At 40.1% G+C, this 21,897-nt stretch overlaps 1 protein-coding gene across 6 annotated transcripts in view; it reads left to right on the top strand.

Annotated features, from left to right (window-relative positions):
* SRPK2 (SRSF protein kinase 2) overlaps positions 1-21,897 on the top strand; it is a 508,288-nt gene that overhangs the window by 213,054 nt on the left and 273,337 nt on the right. For all 6 annotated transcript variants that reach the window (XR_008402804.1, XM_053716553.1, XM_053716552.1 and 3 more), the window contains exon 3: positions 17,782-17,890. Coding sequence is in view for 5 of the 6 variants with exons in the window: in XM_053716553.1 (XP_053572528.1) it covers positions 17,782-17,890 (109 nt within the window). In the remaining variant the exon portion in view is untranslated. The remainder of the gene's footprint in view (positions 1-17,781; positions 17,891-21,897) is intronic.

The following is a 21,897-nucleotide window of genomic DNA, read 5'->3' as shown; positions in this document are numbered from 1 at the left end:
GCAATGTTTAAGAAATGTTTTCCTATTGCTGAAACTAGTGTGGAGCTAAGGGGCACCATGGCTTAGGTTGATAATAACATTTTGACATTAGCTAAGAGTATGACTATGTAATGCTCGTGGGATATTTCTCTATCAGACCAAACTTGGCCAGTAGTCTTCTTATCCCGGCGTCAAGTGGAATGATAGGAAATATCCCAGAACAAAGTGAGTATAGGAAAAGAGGTAAGCAGTACTCACGGCAGACAGGGTAGTTCTTCACGGCAACAGGAAGGCAATCCAGCAGTAATGCAGTTCAAGGGTAAACCAAAATAATGGTCAGGAACAGGCAGGTATCAGCAACAAAGGAAATCCTGACTATTCTATTGGTTTACCCTTGAACTGTTATACTGTTGGATTTCCTTTGTTGCTGATATCTGCCTGTTCCTGACCATTCTATTGGTTTACCCTTGAACTGTTATACTGTTGGAACAGGCAGGTATCAGCAACAAATGAAATCCAACAGTATAACAGTTCAAGGGTAAACCAATAGAATGGTCAGGCAGGCAGAGTTCAGCAAAGTTAAGGCAATCCAATAATTTAAGAGTTAAGCAGGCAGAGTGGTCAGACAAGCAGAGTTCAATAACAATGTAGCAATCCAGCAGTTTAAGGGTAAGGCAAGCAGAGTGGTCAGTCAAGCAGAGTTCAATAACAATGTAGCAATCCAGCAGTTTAAGGGTAAGGCAAGCAGAGTGGTCAGACAAGCAGAGTTCAATAACGATATAACGATCCAGCAGTTTAAAAAATACAGCACCCAGGAGCACACACAGGAACACTTATACTTGGGCCCAGAAGATAGTGAATGAGGAACTTACATAGGTGCAGGATTCGCACTACAGGAGATCCGGACCGGCTTCAGAGGATAGGGCGTGCAGCAATGACGTCATCACCGGCGCCTGAAGCAACCGCCGCATCCATGGCAACGGCCATGGCAATGGAACAGCGGCGGCGAACCCAGGAGTGGCGTGACAGGCTATTCCTTCAGGAAGACAATACATCCTATGGACTGGAAACTTGAGGATTACCTCAGAAAAGCTTTTCTGCAGGGAGGATTTATTTCAACTTGCAGTGAGTATTGCTGCAGTTGCTGGAGCAGCAGTTTTCTGGTGTGATTCCTTATTGTATCTAGTTTCCAAGGAATCTTCTTTATAGGCAATACAAAACCGAATTAAAGCTTTGAAAACGGCAAACTCATTCATAGGTGACTGTCTGGAATAAATCCAAGCAGCACAAGAAGTCTTCCTCTGATTCAAAAAACGCATTTCAAGCGGTTTGTACTCAGTCAGTTTAGGATCCCTGGGTCATAGAAATTGTGTCTCAGGGGTACCAAATAGACTTCAGATCCAGACCTCCAAGGGGAAGGTCTATTCTCTCTCATATTTCCAAAAACTCCTCATCCATCTGTGGCTTAGTGCATGGAAGTAGTGGGCCTCATGGTGGCTGCGTCATACTCCATTGCATTTGCAAGGTTACATTGAGACCTCTGTAATAGTACATGCTCTGACAGAGGAATGGAGATCATTCAGATCTTTTACAACAAATACATTTAGGTAAATTTACCAGACAGTCTGAGGTGGTGGATAGCTCCAATTTCCATAGGCATGAGTTTCCATCATCCAACGTGGGAAATAATCATCACAGATGCCAGCCTTTCAAGCTGGGGTGCAGTTTGGGGCCATCTGAGGGTCTAAGGGGTTTGGTCTCCTCAGAAGACCTCATTAGCCATTAAAGGGACACTGTACCCACATTTTTTCTTTTGTGATTTAGATAGAGCATGCAATTTTAAACAACTTTCTAATGTACTCCTATTATCAAATTTTCTTAATTCTCTTGGTATGTTTATTTGAAAAGTAAGAATTTAAGTTTAGATGCCGGCCCATTTTTGGTGAACAACCTGGGTTGTCCTTGCTGATTGGACAGCACCAATAAACAAATGCTGTCCATGGTTCTGAACCACAAATTTGCTGGCTCCTTAGCTTAGATGCCTTCTTTTTCAAATAAAGATATCAAGAGAACGAAGAAAAATTGATAACAGATGTAAATTAGAAAGTTGCTTAAAATTGCATGCTCTATCCAAATCATGAAAGAAAAAAATTGGGTTCAGTGTCCCTTTAATGTTATGGAACTCAAGGCGATTTTCAACACGTTACAAGCGTGGCCACTTATAGGCTCAATTCCATTTATCAGTTTCCATTCAGAAAATGTGACGACAGTGGTGTACATAAATCATCAAGGGGGAACAAGGCGTATGGACGTAGACAACTTGGAAGCGGATTACTTGAGTCGTCAGATAATGAGGTTTTCGGCCGTGTCGTGAACAGGTGGGGGATGTCAGATATAGATCTCATGGCCTCTCACCTCCTCTGCTATAAATACTACTGGGAAAGAAGGGGAAGTAGGAGGCACATATGTAAAGCTCTGGTAGGGTCTCTTTGCCGCCTCCTGGTGGCCAGGTGATGTAATTACCAAGATTAAGGATCATGGAACCTCCCAACCAATAAATAAATGAATATATCAGGTAATAATACATTTTGTTAACTTCATGCAGGGTAATCGACGATCAAACATGGTTTCAGCGATTCCCCCACAAACATGGCTTCAGCGATTCCCCCACACTACAGGCTGGGGGTTCATTGGTGGCCTAGTGGGAAGCACTCCCAGGACTCATGGGAGTGCCAGTGACGTCACCAATGTAGCTGCAAGAGAGCTTGAAGTGGGGAGGTTATTCAAACCCCTTGATCTCCCATAGCAGCTAAAAACCTCCAAGACCCCTCATTTGAAAGAGAATCACCATACAACAGATGTTTTAAATATAAAGTAGAAAAAAACACATGGGGATTTGCTTGGGAATGGGTACTTAATATGTGCAAAAAAAAAAAATCTGGTATGTGTAGGGACCCCTAATAAAGTTTATTTTCTAGTAGACAAGCCCTTCTCTCAAATAAATATGAATTTTTTTGTGGTAACAATGAACAACTTGCAAGTAAAAAAAAGTGCCCTCTAATCTATATTATAACCCCAAAAGCCTGTGTGGGCCCCTATTTCACATGTGGCTACCCATGATGACAATTTAGTACGGTGATCAAAGTAATAGCAGTGGTCACTTGGCCATTTTGACTTGACGTGCTAGTGCACATTTTCCCCCATAGACATCAATGGAGACAAAGTGTTAGAAAAAAACTAACACCTGCAATCACGGAATGGCGATCACCGTAACGCAATCTACATTCTATGGGGAAAAGAAAGTTATGTAAAAAAAACTAACACCCTAACATAAACGCCTAGTATAAATACCCCTAATCCACCGTCCCCCAACATTTGACACTAAATAAAGTGATTAACCCCTAAACTGCCCCCCCACATCGCTACTACTATAATAAAACTATTAACCCTTGAACTCCCCCCCCCCCCCGCATCGCTAACACCTAAATAAAGCTATTAACCCCTAAACCACCGGGGCCCCACATCGCTTTTACTATAATAAACCTATTTACCCCTAAACTGCCCCACACACCTCTACTAATAAAATAAACCTATTAACCCCTAAACCGCCATCCCCCACAGCGCAAATAATTTAATCACTTAGCCCCCTAACCTAACACCCCCTAAATTAACCCCAATTAACACTAAAAAAAAAAACTAAGCTACTCATTGCCCCTAAAGGGGCATTTGTATTGGCATTACCCTTAAAGGGGCAATCAGCTATTTTGCAGCCCATTAAAATATAAAAAATCCCTAATCTAAAATAACCCCCCCCCCCCCCAAAAAACAAAAAAAGGCTAAGTCTAACCCCCGAAATAGGTACTCACCATTCCTGAAGTCCAGCGGTGAAGGTCTTCTTCCAGGCGGCGACATCTTAATCCAGCGTGGGGACCTCTTCTATTTTCATCCAGGGCAAAAGTGGAGTGGAGGTGGCCGCGGAACAGGACCAGCGACCGCGGAGCCATCCAGCGTGGAGGATCCTCTTCATGCGATCGTACGCCGCACACTGAAGCGTGAATGCAGCTCTCATCCTATTGGTTTATTTGAATTTTTCAGCCAATAGGAATGCAAGGTACCCCAAATATAAAACGGGTACCTTGCATTCATGCTTCAGTGTGCAGCGGACGATCACATGAAGAGAATCCTCCACGCTGAATCGCTCCGTGACCACCGGTCCTGTTCCATGGCCACCTCTGCTCTGTATTCGTCCTGGATGAAGATAGAAGAGGTCGCCGCCTGGAAGAAGACATTCACCGCCGGCTTCAGGAATGGTGAGTACCTATTTCGGGGTTAGACTTAGGCTTTTTTATTTTTTGGGGTTTTTTTTTTTAGCTTTTGGGATTTTTTTTTTATTTTAATGGGCTGCAAAAGAGCTGATTGCCCTTTTAAGGGGAATGCCCATACAAACGCCCATTTAGGGGCAATGGGTAGCTTAGGTTTTTTTAGTGTTAGGGTTTATTATTTTGGGGAATTTGGTGGGTTTGGGGGGGTTACTGTTAGGGTTAATTTGTATTTTTGAGGTTAAAGAGCTGTTTAACTTAGGGCAATGCCCTACAAAAGGCCCTTTTAAGGGATATTGGTAGCTTAGTGTTAGATTAGGGGGTGTTTTTGTTTTGTGGGCTTGTTTATTTTTATAGGGGTATTTAGATTTTATTTATTTTATTTTTTTTTTGATCATTTGGTTTATTTTTTTCTGTAATTTTAGGCTTTTTTATTTTTTTGTAATTTTAGATTTACTTATTTTAATTTAATCTTAGGTGGGGGGGGGTTAATGTTAGGATTTTATTATTTTAACTTAGTATTTTTTTTATTTTATGTAATTGGGGTTAAGGTTAGGGGCTTAGTGATTAAATTAGTTATTTGCGTTGTGGGGGCATGGCGATTTAGGGGTTAATAGTTTAATTTTTTTTTTGTGTTGTGGGGGATGGCGGTTTAGTGGTTAATAGATTTATATTAGTAGCGATGTGGGGGGCTGACGGTTTAGGGGTTAATAGGTTCATTTTATTAGTAGTGATGTGGGGGGCCAGCAGTTTAGGGGTTAATTGGTTTATTTATTAGTAGCGATGTGGGGGGCCATCGATTTAAGGGTTAATAGGTTTATAGTAGTAGCGATGTGGGGGCCAGCGGTTTAGGGGTTAATTGGTTTATTATAGTAGTAGTGATGTGGGGGCCGGCGGTTCAGGGGTTAATTTTATTTAGGTGTTGGCAATGTGGGGGGCAGGCGGTTTAGGGATTAATAGGTTTATTAAGTGTTGGCTATGGGGGGGTAGTACCGCACAACTTTTAATTTTGCTGATTGTTTTTTATAGGAATGTTTTAAATCTGAACTATAATTTCAAAAGATGGTTATTGCCCCACCAAACACAACTGTTCCTCAGTTGTGGGGGGTGTAAAAGACAGATACTCCCAAAGGGGATGTTTACTGAAGCCCAGATGGATTTCCACAGAAGCCAGTCTTGCTTGGGGTACTGTACAGGGTAATATAGTCTTACAGCTCAGGGAAGGTTGTGCCTGCATGAGTTCAGTCTTGAAATAAGTTTTCTTACGCTGAAAACCCCAAGCCCCAGTTATTGATGCATCCTATTATGATTCAGTCCGTTTAAGCTGTGTCATATTTCAGCTTTTAGGGTGACATATGGAGCAGGGTTGCAATAAATTAAGAGATATAGTTGAACTGGATAGGGTACAATCTAAAACCAGTTTCTGTTATTTGTTTTACAAGCCTTTAATACTGAAAATCAGATTTCCTATATTTTCAGACTATTATTCTAGGTAAATTAATCTGTCTATTAACAAGGACATTTTACTGGCAGTTTTCCAGATATCACGTTGCAGCATTTGAAAACTACAATGTAGATATGTCTAAGAGTTTAGAGCATTTGCAATAACTTTAACAGGGATTCATTTGACATTCAAACATGCATATCTTATCTTTTTCAATAGCACGTCTTAAAAAAGTGACACATACCTCACAGCAATGGTTTATTTTTGGGATCTGTTGATCTCCTAACTATATAAATATATCATAAGACCTCTTATGTGAAAAAGGAGCCCCTTAATTTAGATAAGGGTTTTCATATCCTTATACCTGTCAAGAATGTGTCATAGTAATAATGATTATCTACCAGTAACTACTGACTGCATTTTCTCTTGTTAAGTGTATCCAGTCCACGGATCATCCATTACTTATGGGATATTAACTCCTCCCCAACAGGAAGTGCAAGAGGATTCACCCAGCAGAGCTGCTATATAGCTCCTCCCCTAACTGCCATTACCAGTCATTCTCTTGCACCCAACGACTAGATAGGATGTGTGAGAGGACTATGGTGATTATATTTAGTTTTATACCTTCAATCAAAAGTTTGTTATTTTATAATAGCACCGGAGTGTGTTATTCCTTCTCTGGTAGAATTTGAAGAAGAATCTACCTGAGTTTTTACTATGATTTTAGCCGGCGTAGTTAAGATCATATTGCTGTTTCTCGGCCATCTGAGGAGAGGTAAACTTCAGATCAGGGGACAGCGGGCAGATTAATCTGCAAAGAGGTATGTAGCAGCTTATTATTTTCTGACAATGGAATTGATGAGAAAATTCTGCCATACCGATATAATGTAAACTCAGCCTTAAATGCAGTAGCAGCAACTGGTATCAGGCTGTCATGTATGTATATTTTACACTTCAGTATTCTGGGGAATGGCACTTCACTGGAATTATACTGTGTGCATAAGACTTTAGCCTAATTTGCAGGGACTGGCAACAGGCTCTTTAATAACACTTAATTTATGTTAAACGTTTTTTGCTGGCATGTAAAATCGTTTCATTTTCTGAGGTACTGGGTGAATAAAATGTTTTGGGCATTATTTTTTCCACTTGGCAGTTGTTTTATTTAATTTATGACAGTTTACTGATCTCTCTCACTGTTGTGTGTGAGGGGGAGGTCAAAAAATTCAGTCAGAAGCTCATTGTATTTCCTGCATGATCCGGTTCATCTCTACAGAACTCAGGGGTCTTCAAAACTTGTTTTGAGGGAGGTAATCATTCACAGCAGAGCTGTGAGATTGTAGTTGACTGTGATAAAAAACGTTTATTTCTGTAACTTTTTTTTTTTTTTCTGCTATCAGGGTTAGTTATCCTTCGCTAATGGGAACAAGCCTTTGCTAAAATTGTGTTTTTTACAAAGATTTGATGCTATAACCTTTCAGTTTATTAACTTTCAACTGTCATAACTCTTTCTGTGCTTCTTATAGGCACAGTACGTTTTCATATTATAGTAAATTACTTGAAAAGTATTTCCAAGTTGCTAGTTTATTTGCTAGTGTGTTAAACATGTCTGATTCAGAGGAAGACATCTGTGCTATATGTGCTAATGCCAAAGTAGAGCCCAATAGAAATTTATGTACTTAAAAGTCAATCTGTACAAATTGAACACATTTCACCAAACAACGAGGGGAGAGTTATGCCGACTAACTCGCCTCACGTGTCAGTACCTGCATCTCCCGCTCGGGGGTTGCGTGATATTGTGGCGCCGAGTACATCTGGGCGGCCATTACAAATCACATTACAGGATATGGCTACTGTTATGACTGAAGTTTTGGCTAAATTACCAGAACTAAGAGGTAAGCGTGATCACTCTGGGGTGAGAACAGAGTGCGCTGATAATGTTAGGGCCATGTCAGATACTGCGTCACAACTTGCAGAACATGAGGACGGAGAGCTTCATTCTGCGGCTGACGGTTCTGATCCAAACAGATTGGATTCAGATATTTCAAATTTTAAATTTAAGCTGGAAAACCTCCGTGTATTACTAGGGGAGGTGTTAGCGGCTCTGAATGATTGTAACACAGTTGCAATACCAGAAAAAATGTGTAGGTTGGATAAATATTTTGCGGTACCGTCGAGTACTGACGTTTTTCCTATACCTAAGAGACTTACTGAAATTGTTACTAAGGAGTGGGATAGACCCGGTGTGCCGTTCTCACCCCCTCCGATATTTAGAAAGATGTTTCCAATAGACACCACCACACGGGACTTATGGCAAACGATCCCTAAGGTGGAGGGAGCAGTTTCTACTTTAGCTAAGCGTACCACTATCCCGGTGGAGGATAGCTGTGCCTTTTCAGATCCAATGGATAAAAAGTTAGAGGGTTACCTTAAGAAAATGTTTGTTCAACAAGGTTTTATATTGCAACCCCTTGCATGCATTGCGCCTGTCACGGCTGCAGCAGCATTTTGGTTTGAGTCTCTGGAAGGGACACTTGAATCAGCTCCATTCGATGAGATTACACACAGGCTTAAAGCTCTTAAGTTAGCTAACTCATTTATTTCAGATGCCGTAGTACATTTAACTAAGCTTACGGCTAAGAATTCCGGATTCGCCATTCAGGCGCGCAGAGCACTGTGGCTAAAATCCTGGTCAGCTGACGTTACTTCTAAGTCTAAATTACTTAATATACCTTTCAAAGGGCAGACCTTATTCGGGCCCGGATTGAAAGAAATTATCGCTGACATTACAGGAGGTAAAGGCCATGCCCTGCCTCAAGACAGAGCCAAACCTAAGGCTAGACAATCTAATTTTCGTTCCTTTCGGAATTTCAAAGCAGGAGCAGCATCAACTTCCTCTGCTCCAAAACAAGAAGGATCTGTTGCTCGCTACAGACAAGGCTGGAGACCTAACCAGTCCTGGAACAAGGGCAAGCAGGCCAGGAAACCTGCTGGTGCCCCTAAAACAGCATGAATTGAGGGTCCCCGATCCGGGAACGGATCTAGTGGGGGGCAGACTTTCTCTCTTCGCCCAGGCTTGGGCAAGAGATGTCCAGGATCCCTGGGCGCTAGAGATAATATCTCAGGGATACCTTCTGGACTTCAAATACTCTCCCCCAAGAGAGAGATTTCATCTGTCAAGGTTGTCAACAAACCAAATAAAGAAAGAGGCGTTTCTACGCTGCGTACAAGAGCTTTTATTAATGGGAGTAATCCATCCAGTTCCACGGTCGGAACAGGGACAAGGGTTTTACTCAAATCTGTTTGTGGTTCCCAAAAAAGAGGGAACTTTCAGGCCAATCCTGGATTTAAAGATCCTAAACAAATTCCTAAGAGTTCCATCGTTCAAAATGGAGACTATTCGGACAATTTTACCCATGATCCAAAAGGGTCAGTACATGACCACAGTGGATTTAAAGGATGCTTACCTTCACATACCGATTCACAAAGATCATTACCGGTATCTAAGGTTTGCCTTTCTAGACAGGCATTACCAGTTTGTAGCTCTTCCATTCGGATTGGCTACGGCTCCGAGAATCTTCACAAAGGTTCTGGGTGCTCTTCTGGCGGTACTAAGACCGCGAGGAATTGCGGTAGCTCCGTACCTAGACGACATTCTGATACAAGCTTCAAGCTTTCAAACTGCCAAGTCTCATACAGAGTTAGTACTGGCATTTCTAAGGTCGCATGGATGGAAGGTGAACGAAAAGAAGAGTTCTCTCTTTCCACTCTCAAGAGTTCCCTTCTTGGGGACTCTTATAGATTCTGTAGAAATGAAGATTTACCTGACAGAAGACAGGTTAACAAAGCTTCAAAATGCATGCCGTGTCCTTCATTCCATTCAACACCCGTCAGTAGCTCAATGCATGGAGGTGATCGGCTTAATGGTAGCAGCAATGGACATAGTACCCTTTGCACGCCTACATCTCAGACCGCTGCAATTGTGCATGCTAAGTCAGTGGAATGGGGATTACTCAGACTTGTCCCCTACTCTGAATCTGGATCAAGAGACCAGAAATTCTCTTCTATGGTGGCTTTCTCGGCCACATCTGTCCAGGGGGATGCCATTCAGCAGGCCGGACTGGACAATTGTAACAACAGACGCCAGCCTACTAGGTTGGGGCGCTGTCTGGAATTCTCTGAAGGCTCAGGGACAATGGAATCAGGAGGAGAGTCTCCTACCAATAAACATTCTGGAATTGAGAGCAGTTCTCAATGCCCTTCTGGCTTGGCCCCAGTTAACAACTCGGGGGTTCATCAGGTTTCAGTCGGACAACATCACGACTGTAGCTTACATCAACCATCAGGGAGGGACAAGAAGCTCCCTAGCAATGATGGAAGTATCAAAGATAATTCGCTGGGCAGAGTCTCACTCTTGCCACCTGTCAGCAATCCACATCCCGGGAGTGGAGAACTGGGAGGCGGATTTCTTAAGTCGTCAGACTTTTCATCCGGGGGAGTGGGAACTTCATCCGGAGGTCTTTGCCCAAATACTTCGACGTTGGGGCAAACCAGAGATAGATCTCATGGCGTCTCGACAGAACGCCAAGCTTCCTCGTTACGGGTCCAGATCCAGGGATCCGGGAGCGGTTCTGATAGATGCTTTGACAGCACCTTGGACCTTCGGGATGGCATATGTGTTTCCACCCTTCCCGATGCTTCCTCGATTGATTGCCAGAATCAAACAGTAGAGAGCATCAGTGATTCTAATAGCGCCTGCATGGCCACGCAGGACTTGGTATGCAGATCTAGTGGACATGTCATCCTGTCCACCTTGGTCGCTACCTCTGAAACAGGACCTTCTGATCCAGGGTCCCTTCAAACATCAAAATCTAATTTCTCTGAAGCTGACTGCTTGGAAATTGAACGCTTGATTTTATCAAAACGTGGTTTTTCTGAGTCAGTTATTGATACCTTAATACAGGCTAGGAAGCCTGTTACCAGAAAGATTTACCATAAGATATGGCGCAAATACTTATATTGGTGCGAATCCAAGAGTTACTCATGGAGTAAGGTTAGGATTCCGAGGATATTGTCTTTTCTACAAGAAGGTTTAGAAAAGGGTTTATCCGCTAGTTCCTTAAAGGGACAGATTTCAGCTCTGTCCATTCTTTTACACAAACGTCTGTCAGAAGTTCCGGACGTTCAAGCTTTTTGTCAGGCTTTAGCTAGGATCAAGCCTGTGTTTAAAACTGTTGCTCCACCATGGAGTTTGAACTTAGTTCTTAATGTTTTACAGGGGGTTCCGTTTGAACCCCTTCATTCCATTGATATCAAGTTGTTATCTTGGAAAGTTCTGTTTTTAATGGCGATTTCCTCGGCTCGAAGAGTCTCTGAGTTATCTGCCTTACATTGTGATTCTCCTTATCTGATTTTTCATTCAGACAAGGTAGTTCTGCGTACTAAACCTGGGTTCCTACCTAAGGTGGTCACTAACAGGAATATCAATCAAGAGATTGTGGTTCCATCTTTGTGTCCTAATCCTTCTTCGAAAAAGGAACGTCTGCTACACAATCTAGATGTAGTCCGTGCCCTGAAATTTTATCTACAGGCAACTAAGGATTTTCGACAAACGTCTTCCCTGTTTGTCGTTTATTCTGGTCAGAGGAGAGGTCAAAAAGCTTTGGCTACCTCTCTCTCCTTTTGGCTTCGTAGCATAATACGGTTAGCCTATGAGACTGCTGGACAGCAGCCTCCTGAAAGAATTACAGCACATTCTACTAGAGCTGTGGCTTCCACTTGGGCCTTTAAGAATGAGGCTTCTGTTGAACAGATTTGCAAGGCTGCAACTTGGTCTTCTCTTCATACTTTTTCCAAATTTTACAAATTTGACACTTTTGCTTCTTCGGAGGCTGTTTTTGGGAGAAAGGTTCTTCAGGCAGTGGTTCCTTCCATATAAAGAGCCTGCCTGTCCCTCCCGTCATCCGTGTACTTTAGCTTTGGTATTGGTATCCCATAAGTAATGGATGATCCGTGGACTGGATACACTTAACAAGAGAAAACATAATTTATGCTTACCTGATAAATTTATTTCTCTTGTAGTGTATCCAGTCCACGGCCCGCCCTGTCACTTTAAGGCAGGTAATTTTTCCATTAAACTACAGTCACCACTGCACCCTATGGTTTTCCTTTCTCTGCATGTTTTCGGTCGAATGACTGGTAATGGCAGTTAGGGGAGGAGCTATATAGCAGCTCTGCTGGGTGAATCCTCTTGCACTTCCTGTTGGGGAGGAGTTAATATCCCATAAGTAATGGATGATCCGTGGACTGGATACACTACAAGAGAAATAAATTTATCAGGTAAGCATAAATTATGTTTTTATGATTATTATTTACTTTAGAGCGCCAACAGATTCTGCAGTTTTATAAGTTTAGGCATAATATACAAAGGTAGCATTTAAAAGGCAGATTATGCACCAGATTAGTTATTAAAGGGTCTTGCCAAGAGTTGCCAACTGTTGTAGACCACCTTTCAAGAAGAAATGGGAACTAGGGAATGGCAAAAGAAGAAGGAACTGGGGTAAAAAAGATTAGTGTAGATTGTATGCATCCCTAAGCAGTTGACTCTTCCGGGACTGATTTAAACTTTGAAAACTAGGGGAGAGTCTTGTGGAGCAAAGCAGAGAATTCCACAAGATTAGGTCTAATTTGGTGAAATCTTGTAGATGGGAATGTGAGGAGGTAACAAGAGAGGAGGGAGAAGCTGGTCATGGGCAGAATAAAGGGCACATGGGTGGTAGAGTATCTGGAGTTGAGGGCTGAGATGTTGGAAGGAGCAGTGTTATTGAGGGCAGTGGCGTTTTTAGGTTTTGTGCTGCCCAAGGCACTTAAAATTCTTCTGCCCCCCCCCCAAAAAAAAGTTTTTAGGGCTTTTTTCCCCTTAAAAATTTTTTTTCCCTTTATTCGGTCAGTGTGTAACATTTTTCATAACAATTCAAAAGAAAATGGGCTAGCAAAACACTTGCATACAGGTGGGTTGAATTGCATGCATCTCATACAATTTTCTCCCTGAGAGAAGGGAGAGAAAAGAAGGGATGGGGAGAAAAGGGAAGGAAAGGAGAGAAGGAAGGGAGAGAGAAGAGAAGAGAAAAGTGGGGAGGGAAAGAAATGAGTGAAAGAAGGGAGAGAGTTGAGAGAAAGAAGGGAGGGAGTTGAGGGAGGGAGAAAGGTAAAGAAGGGAGGGAAATAATGGTACACTTTGAAACAATCACTGCCCTTTACATGTAACAACATACAGTAATTACCGTCATTCAAGTAATTCAACTTTTTAAGTGTCTGTTTACTATTTATTCTGTGGGTTCATGAATGCAGAGAAAGCTAGCTATTAGTAGCTAACATACATAGCGCTGAGAGTTTATGATTAGACATCACAAGCTGATCTAAGCAGTGCACAGACGCATCCAGTCTGTTAGTTACTTAGACCTGCAACAAGCACTGCGCTCGCAAACCCATCACAGCTGACAAGAGGAGGCAGCATATCGGCACAAGGTCTTCTCCTCCAGCCTCACCTTGTAAGCATATCCCCAGGCAAGTTTCTCACCAAGAACGCTTCAACTGCAAAAATGTTGGCAGCTCTGAATGAAGCAACGGTTTAAAAGGAGCACTGCCTGTGAAGAGCGACCTTAATCAGCGCACGTGCCTTGTCTTCTCTGTAAAAGCCTGCACTTTATCGCTCACTATACTGTGTGCTGGCTTTTAGAGAGAGATGTGCTGCCCCTCCCAAATCCTCTGCCCTAGGCACCGGCCTTGTTGGCCTAGGCCATAATACGCCCCTGATTGAGGGCCTTAAATATTAGGGACATGATGGGTTTTATTTTTATTCTGGGGCTAGGGTAAGTCAATGACAAGATTGTCAGAGAGGTGCAGCAGATGAGGAGGAGCGTGTAAGTAACAGCATAAACCATTTAAAAAGAGTGAGCATCAAGCAGCAGATACCACATTAAATCTAATAAATTATTCTAATAAAACATAATTTTTATAAAATTGTGCAATATTCAGTTTAATATATATATATATATATATATATATATATATAAATATACAGGCAGTCCTCGGGTTACAGACATCCGACTTAAGTACAACTCGTACTTACATACAGAGAAAATAGAGCTTTATCGACAATCCTTCTTTCCAGGATAATCCAAAATACTGAAAATCCAATTGTCACAAGGACAGAAAGTGAAGTGAAATTTTCTGAACAGGGGCACAGATAGCAAAACAAACTTTATCCTATGCTATCCAAAACAAAACAAAAATGTTTGGCTAGAGTTTCACCTAAAAAAAGTGCCTGTTCCAACTTACATACAAATTCAACTTAAGAACAAACCTAAAGTCCCTATCTTGTACGTAACCCGGGGACTGCCTGTATATATATATATATATATAATTGTAAAGTAAGGAAGATAGGTCTGACAGAGGCAAGAGATAAGCAGGGATGGAGTTGCAATATTCAAGGTGGAAAATCATAAGAAAGTAGATAAAAATTTAAGTTGTGTCTTGTGTGAGAATGTGGCAAATTTTTAAGTTTTTTAAGTTGGAAACATCAGGAATGGGCCAAGGACTGGATATGGGAATTGAAGGCGAGATTGCAGTAAAGTGTGATCCCAAGGCATCGGATGGGGAGGAGGGTGTGGGGTGATGCTGTTATTATCAAAAGTTATAGATAGTTGTGGGATAGGGATTTTTGAAGAAGTGGGGAATAAGGAGTTAAGTATTACAGAAATACAGGTAGTGGGAGGACATCCAGGATTAAATATTAGTGACACGTGGGACTTTATTAAGGAACCTAAGGATATGTGTAGGACACACTAAAGGTATGTGTAAGATAAACTAAAAATATGGATAGTGAAGTAGGAGGGGAACCATGAAAGAGATGTGTTTAAAATGCCAAAGAGATGGAGTGTTTGGAGCAAGAGAGGGTTGTCAACAGTTTCCAAGGCTGCAGACAGATCTAGAAGGATTGGTATAGGGTTTTGTTGTAAATAGGTCAATAGCAACCTTACTGCAGTCTTCTGTGGAGTGTTGGAATGAAATTTCAATTGCAATAAATCAAGGAAGGAGATTGATGAGCGGAAATGTTATAAATGTTTAAGTTTTGAGGCAAAGGGAAGTAGGAAGTAGGAAGCAGTGCAGTGGTTAGAGGGGGAGGTTGGATCGAGAGAACGTTTTTTGAAGATAGGTGTGACTAGCACATATTTAAAGGGTAACACTGATAAGGTCCAATCACAGTCTTGTGAAAAATATTGACATCAGAGTGCATATAGTGGACTATGTAAACAAAATGGGCAATATATCCTCTTACCCTACAGGTCTCAACATCATGCTGTTGGGAGGGATACAGCTTTACTGCTCTGCGGCAGTGCTTCCTCCACCAGCCACGCTACTGCTTGCAACGTTGTCCACCACCACCCAGATGCATTTGTTCATCTCAGAGGGGGCTGGCTGGCCTCTTAGACTCTCAATCCTCTGTTTTACACTGACACTCTATGCACCTTTCACTCACTAACCTCGTGGGGTAGAGTAGCTGTTCACTTTCCAGCATTCTCCCAGTTAGTTCAAGACTCAAACGGGTCCTGGACTGTAGAAATGTATCATACAATTGTTCTTCTGTAGCACCAGGTACTTTGTCCCTTTTTATTATTTCGCTATTCTGGTAAAGAGATTAATTTATATGATCTAGCTTGAGTGAAAAATAAGATATATTAAGGCACACTGACTCTCATCACTGGATCCTGAGATGTTTGTTCATTACTGGGACATTTCAATTTCTTAAAATCTTGTATATACTAGAAACTGAGGCTAGGTGTAAAATATATTCATGAAGTTTCTACTTCCACGAGTATATTGGGAGCTGCTTACATGTTTGTGAGAAACCTTAGCTTCATGTGCTGTCACTTGGAACATACAAGACATGTATGCAATAGAAAAGGCTGCTTCTGTTAACATTATAAAGGAAAACATTTAACAAGTTCTTACTTTATTTATTTTGTTATTTTGAACATCAGACTTAAAAACATTATTACCACTCATGTGCATTGTGTTAGATAGTAAGAGTGTTTATTGCTGCAGGCATGATTGAAATTCTTTCATTCAATGCATCAGTTGAATGAGCAGACCTTTTGTCTAATCTTGTTGTTAACAAGCCCCAGTTTTTGCTTTTATTTGTTACCTGTTTTTGAGTATCCTCCTAACTGAAAGAAAGCCAGTCTGTGTGCTAAATCTAACCATCTAACGCTCTGCAAAGAGAAAGCATTTTTTTTATCTACATCCTGTGATGATATAGTATTCTTTGCTGTTTACTTTTAAAGGGATACTAAACCCATTTTTTTTTTTTTATGCTTCATATCGAGCACATTCTAATTTACTCGTATTATCAATTATTCTTCGTTCTCTTGCTATCTTTATTTAAAAACAGGAATGTAAAGCTTAGGAGTCAGCCCAATTTTGGTTCAGAACCTGGGTTCAGCTTGATTATTTGTGGCTTAGTCTAGCCACCAATAAGCACTATCCAGGGTGCTGAACCTAAAATGGGGTGGCTCATAAGCTTTACATTCTTGTTTTTTAAATAAAGATAGTAATTGAACAAAGAAAAATTGATAGGAGTAAATTTGAAAGTTGCTTAAAATGACATGCTCTATCTGAATCATGAAAGAATAAAATTGGGTTTAGTATCCCTTTAATATAAAATATATTTTGTTTCCTCAGGTGATTTCAAATCAGCAGAAATATTATGGCAAATTTTTTGTTAAACCATTAATGTGGTGTTATTGTTTTTTAACTGTGTATAATGCGCGTTTCCAGTTAACTGCTTGCACAAAGCAAGAAAAATAAATTCTTTGTTTTTTTACTTTTTGAGGACAAACTGATAACATTTTACAGTAAATCTTAAATCTACCTTTGGGAAATGTGCTATTTATAGTGTGTATGTCTATTCTAGACAAATTTACTTCTGCTAAAAGTATATTCTGTCTACTCAATAAGTGACAAAGCGTTTTTAATCACAAAATTATTTTCTTTTGTAAAGGTGGTGAGTCCACAAGCCATTAATCCTGAGAAATACCACTCCTGACCACTAGGTGGAGGCACAGATTCCAAAAACTCCAAGATCCCTTAAAGGGACATTAAACATTAAATAAATGCTAAATAGAATGATGCATTCATAGAAAAAAATAGTTTGAGAATAACATGTAGATTTTTTTTTAAAGTGTTATTAGCTATTATTAGTTATTATTATTGACAAAATAAGTGTAACGTTTTAGTGATTATAAAACGATGGGAGCTCCCATGTTCCTTAACTTAGGTTACCTTCTCTGCTGTAGCCAATTAGGGACAGTTTTATAAATAGGCCACTAGAGTGTGCAGCCAATGGCTGTGTGGAATATAACAGTGTTATGCACTTCGATTTGTAGCAGGAATTGAAACGCTCATTATTTACAAATGGAATTACAGGAAAAGGGGACAAAATAAATAATGAAAGTATATTGCAGAGTTTTATATATATATATTGGATTTATCGTTTTATATTACCATCTCAGTGTTAAATGTCCTTTTAAAACCACATCCCACCTTCAACCTGGTGTATCGTAATTACTTTACGTGTCAGGGAACATATTCTGTAACCAGAGTTTCTCTCGTATCTTTTGTGAAACATGACTGTATAGGTTTGTGACATTTTAATTTAGTAGAAATTTTCCGTAAATTTTCATTCACATGACCAATGAAAATTGGGACATCTTATTGGTTCCTACTGCTGCAAGTGACTGGTCACCTCTAGACCTCTCCCAGGGTTGCTAACAATAAACTGGGGGCTTCCATGACTCACTAAAATATGTATGGGTTTATTCTTTTGGATCTTATGGATTGTGGCCCTGGTTTTAGTGGCTTCAACTCTTGCAGTTTGAGTGATATATCAAAATATTTAAAAAAAAAAAATGTATTGATAATTTATCATTGTAAATAATGACAACTTTAGTAATATTGTTTTTCTGATATATTTTTTTTTAGGGGGCTATCACCCTGTGAAGATTGGAGATCTGTTCAATGGGCGATACCACGTTATAAGAAAGCTAGGATGGGGTCACTTCTCAACAGTATGGCTCTGCTGGGACATGCAGTAAGACGTTTCTAAATCTACTTGGGTGAATTATTGTCATGTCAGATCATGTATAGGAATAAGATTTCATAAAAATATGTAATTTGGTGGTTAAAAAAAAAAGAATCCTTCTGTGTCTCAGCTGATGCTTCTCATAGACTTCCTAACAAATAAAATAGATAAACATTAGAATGCATATATAGGGGAAGATGATACACTTGTGCCTCAAACTATGTTATATACACATTATACACTGTTATAGCAAATTCACAGATCTAGTCAACAGCATCTAAACAAATAAATAACAGAGAAGAAAAGCAACTAAATATCTCAACTTTTGTGAAACTAGGTTGTATGCATTATATTCTAGCAGGTAAAGTAAGTGTGAGAAAACTAAACCGGCTAACAAACTAACAGTAGCCATGCCTTAAAATGTATTTCTGTCTTGTGTTGTCACAGTGATGCATATTTACTTGAGAGAACAACTTAACAATTCCAATACTACATAGCTTAATAGCCCATGGCTCTGTTTTTTTTTAATAAGGTGACGTTTCCACCTTTTAGCCAATAGCCGTGCTTGCCCTTTGGCATTATGCCGTAAGCTAGCACGGCTATTGATTAAAAGGTGGAAACAAAAGGTGGAAACGTTACCTTATTGAAAAACTGAGCTGTGTTGTGGGTGACTGGAGGCGCTTAGGTTAGCGCTGAAGCTGCAGCAAAATAAAGGTACCTATTCATCATTGTTGGTTTGTTTTTTTTTTTAAACGAATGAATGAAGGTCGCCTTTATTTTTAGTGATTGTAGATCCTAGTGTTTTTGGAACACTAGAATTTACCATCACTTTAATCAATTTAGAAAGCTGGGAAAATAAACGTGTTTTCAGGGGTACAATTTAAATATTACAGTATCATAGATGAGAGTAGAATGTTTTAAAACACAAAACCACATAATTTAGAATAGAATTGAACGATATATTATAGCCTCTTAAAATGTATTGGCTGTATAAAACTTCTTACACTAAATAGCACTAGAGTTGAATGGCTACCTGGAACCCTCACCAACAGGGTTTGGGTTGAGGCTGCCGCCTCCTTCAAACAAGCCTTGGAAATAGTCCGAGAATAATTGCACTGTGAGAACAAAGAATGACCTGTGCACATTCAGCATAACTTGAAGATTCGCTGTGCTCATATATATGTAGTGAATATCTTAGGTATCCAAAGAAATGCATCAAATTAGTCCCAACCTTTTTCCGGCACTATTGTTACGGAACATGGCCTCCGAATTTTTTTATCAAGAGAATGAAATAGTGTCTACATTTTGTGTTTGATTAAGAGTTTAAATTGTAGCATTACTGAAATTTGTTACCATTAGATTTTGTTTTTTTTGTAATATCATAAATACAAATGTCTACTTAGCAGCTACAAGTTTTCTGTGTGTATAAAGCCCATATCTGCACGCTGCTTTGAGAGTTTTTGGTCATGTATGTATGTGTTGCAAATTCCTTGCTATTAAAAAAAACAAACAAACAAAAAAAACATTACTTTGAATGTAATCTAAATGTGTGAATTTTGTTTTAGCAGTGAAGTGAGGTAATCTATATCCTCTTTGCAGATTCATGATAAGGCCTGCAGCATTTTTAATCATAAAATCAAATAGAGAAGTAAACATTTGCTCAACAGGGTAGTTTAGATGTGAAGGATATTCAAAGCACATTTGTCCCCAACCTATAAACAAAAATAAGTACCAACACTGTTTGAACATTTCAGTCTCCACTCTGATACACTGGAATCAAAATATAACACACTCATTTGGTTATTTGAGTCTAGACCCTGTGAAATCCAGTACAACATATAGATGATTTATCTCATTGGCTTTTTTTTTAGTTTTTCCATTTATAATAACATCTCATAGAGACTCTTTACCCATCTGCAAAGAGAATGTGTTAATAAACGAGCTCTTGATGCAAAGTGTTTTCAGTGGAGATGTTTTGTTGTTAAACCATGCAAAAAATATGTTTAAATACTCAGATTTCTTATTTTGACATAGAAGGTTTTTTTTTTATTAGACTGAAAAAATCTAAATGTTTTATATTATAAATAAATTCACTTTCTCTTGTTAAGTGTATCCAGTCCACGGATCATCCATTACTTGTGGGATATTCTCCTTCCCAACAGGAAGTTGCAAGAGGATCACCCACAGCAGAGCTGCTATATAGCTCCTCCCCTCACTGCCATATCCAGTCATTCTCTTGCAACTTTCAACAAAGATGGACATAGTAAGAGGAGAGTGGTGTATTATAGTTAGTTTTTTAACTTCAATCAAAAGTTTGTTATTTTTAAATGGTACCGGAGTGTACTGTTTCATCTCAGGCAGCATTAGAAGAAGAATCTGCCTGTGATTTCTATGATCTTAGCAGAAGTAACTAAGATCCATTGCTGTTCTCACATATTCTGAGGAGTGAGGTAACTTCAGAGAGGGAATGGCGTGCAGGTTTTCCTGCAATAAGGTATGTGCAGTTAATATTTTTCTAGGGATGGAATTTGCTAGAAAATGCTGCTGATACCGGATTAATGTAAGTGAAGCCTTAAATGCAGTGATAGCGACTGGTATCAGGCTTATTAATAGAGATACATACTCTTATAAAAGTGTAATATAAAACGTTTGCTGGCATGTTTAATCGTTTTTATATATGTTTGGTGACAAAACTTATTGGGGCCTAGTTTTTTTCCACATGGCTGGTTTGATTTTTGCCTAGAAACAGTTCCTGAGGCTTTCCACTGTTGCAATATGAGTGGGAAGGGCCTATTTTAGTGCTTTTCTGTGCAGCTAAAAATACTGACAGAGACATTCAGCTTCTTCCTGCATGATCCAGGACATCTCTGAAGGGCTCAAAAGGCTTCAAAGTCGTGTTTGAGGAGGGTAACAATCACAGTACACTGTGTTTAAAAAACGTTTTTGTCATTTATTATTCTGTTTTTGTTATTAAGGGGTTAATCATCCATTTGCAAGTGGGTGCAATGCTCTGCTGACTTGTTACATACACTGTAAACATTTTGTTAGTGTAACTGCCTTTTTTCACTGTTATTTCAAATTTTGTCAAAATTTGTTTCTCTTAAAGGCACAGTAACGTTTTTTATATTGCCTGTTAACTTGCTTTAAAGTGTTTTCCAAGCTTGCTAGTCTCATTGCTAGTCTGTACAAACATGTCTGAAACAGAGGATACTTGTTCATTATGTTTAAAAGCCATGGTGGAGCCCCATAGGAGAATGTGTACTAAATGTATTGATTTCACCTTAAACAGTAAAGATCAGTCTTTATCTATAAAAGAATTGTCACCAGAGGGGTCTGTCGAGGGGGAAGTTATGCCGACTAACTCTCCCCACGTGTCGGACCCTTCGCCTCCCGCTCAAGGGATGCACCGTAATATGGCGCCAAGTACATCAGGGACGCCCATAGCGATTACTTTGCAGGACATGGCTGCAATCATGAATAATACCCTGTCAGAGGTATTATCCAGATTGCCTGAATTGAGAGGCAAGCGCAATAGCTCTGGGGTTAGACGAGATACAGAGCGCGTAGATGCTGTAAGAGCCATGTCTGATACTGCGTCACAATATGCAGAACCTGAGGACGGAGAGCTTGAGTCTGTGGGTGACGTCTCTGAATCGGGGAGACCTGATTCAGAGATTTCTAATTTTAAATTTAAGCTTGAGAACCTCCGTGTATTGCTTGGGGAGGTATTAGCTGCTCTGAATGACTGTGACACAATTGTAGTGCCAGAGAAATTGTGTAGGCTGGATAAATACTATGCAGTGCCGGTGAGTACTGATGTTTTTCCAATACCTAAAAGGCTTACAGAAATTATTAGTAAGGAGTGGGATAGGCCCGGTGTGCCCTTTTCCCCACCTCCTATATTTGGAAAAATGTTTCCAATAGATGCCACTACACGGGACTTATGGCAGACTGTCCCTAAGGTGGAGGGAGCAGTTTCTCCTTTAGCAAAACGTACCACTATCCCGGTTGAGGAC

This window comes from Bombina bombina, chromosome 6, assembly GCF_027579735.1.
Source record: "Bombina bombina isolate aBomBom1 chromosome 6, aBomBom1.pri, whole genome shotgun sequence".
Taxonomy (NCBI): domain Eukaryota; kingdom Metazoa; phylum Chordata; class Amphibia; order Anura; family Bombinatoridae; genus Bombina; species Bombina bombina.
This window is presented reverse-complemented; position numbering and strand designations above follow the sequence as displayed.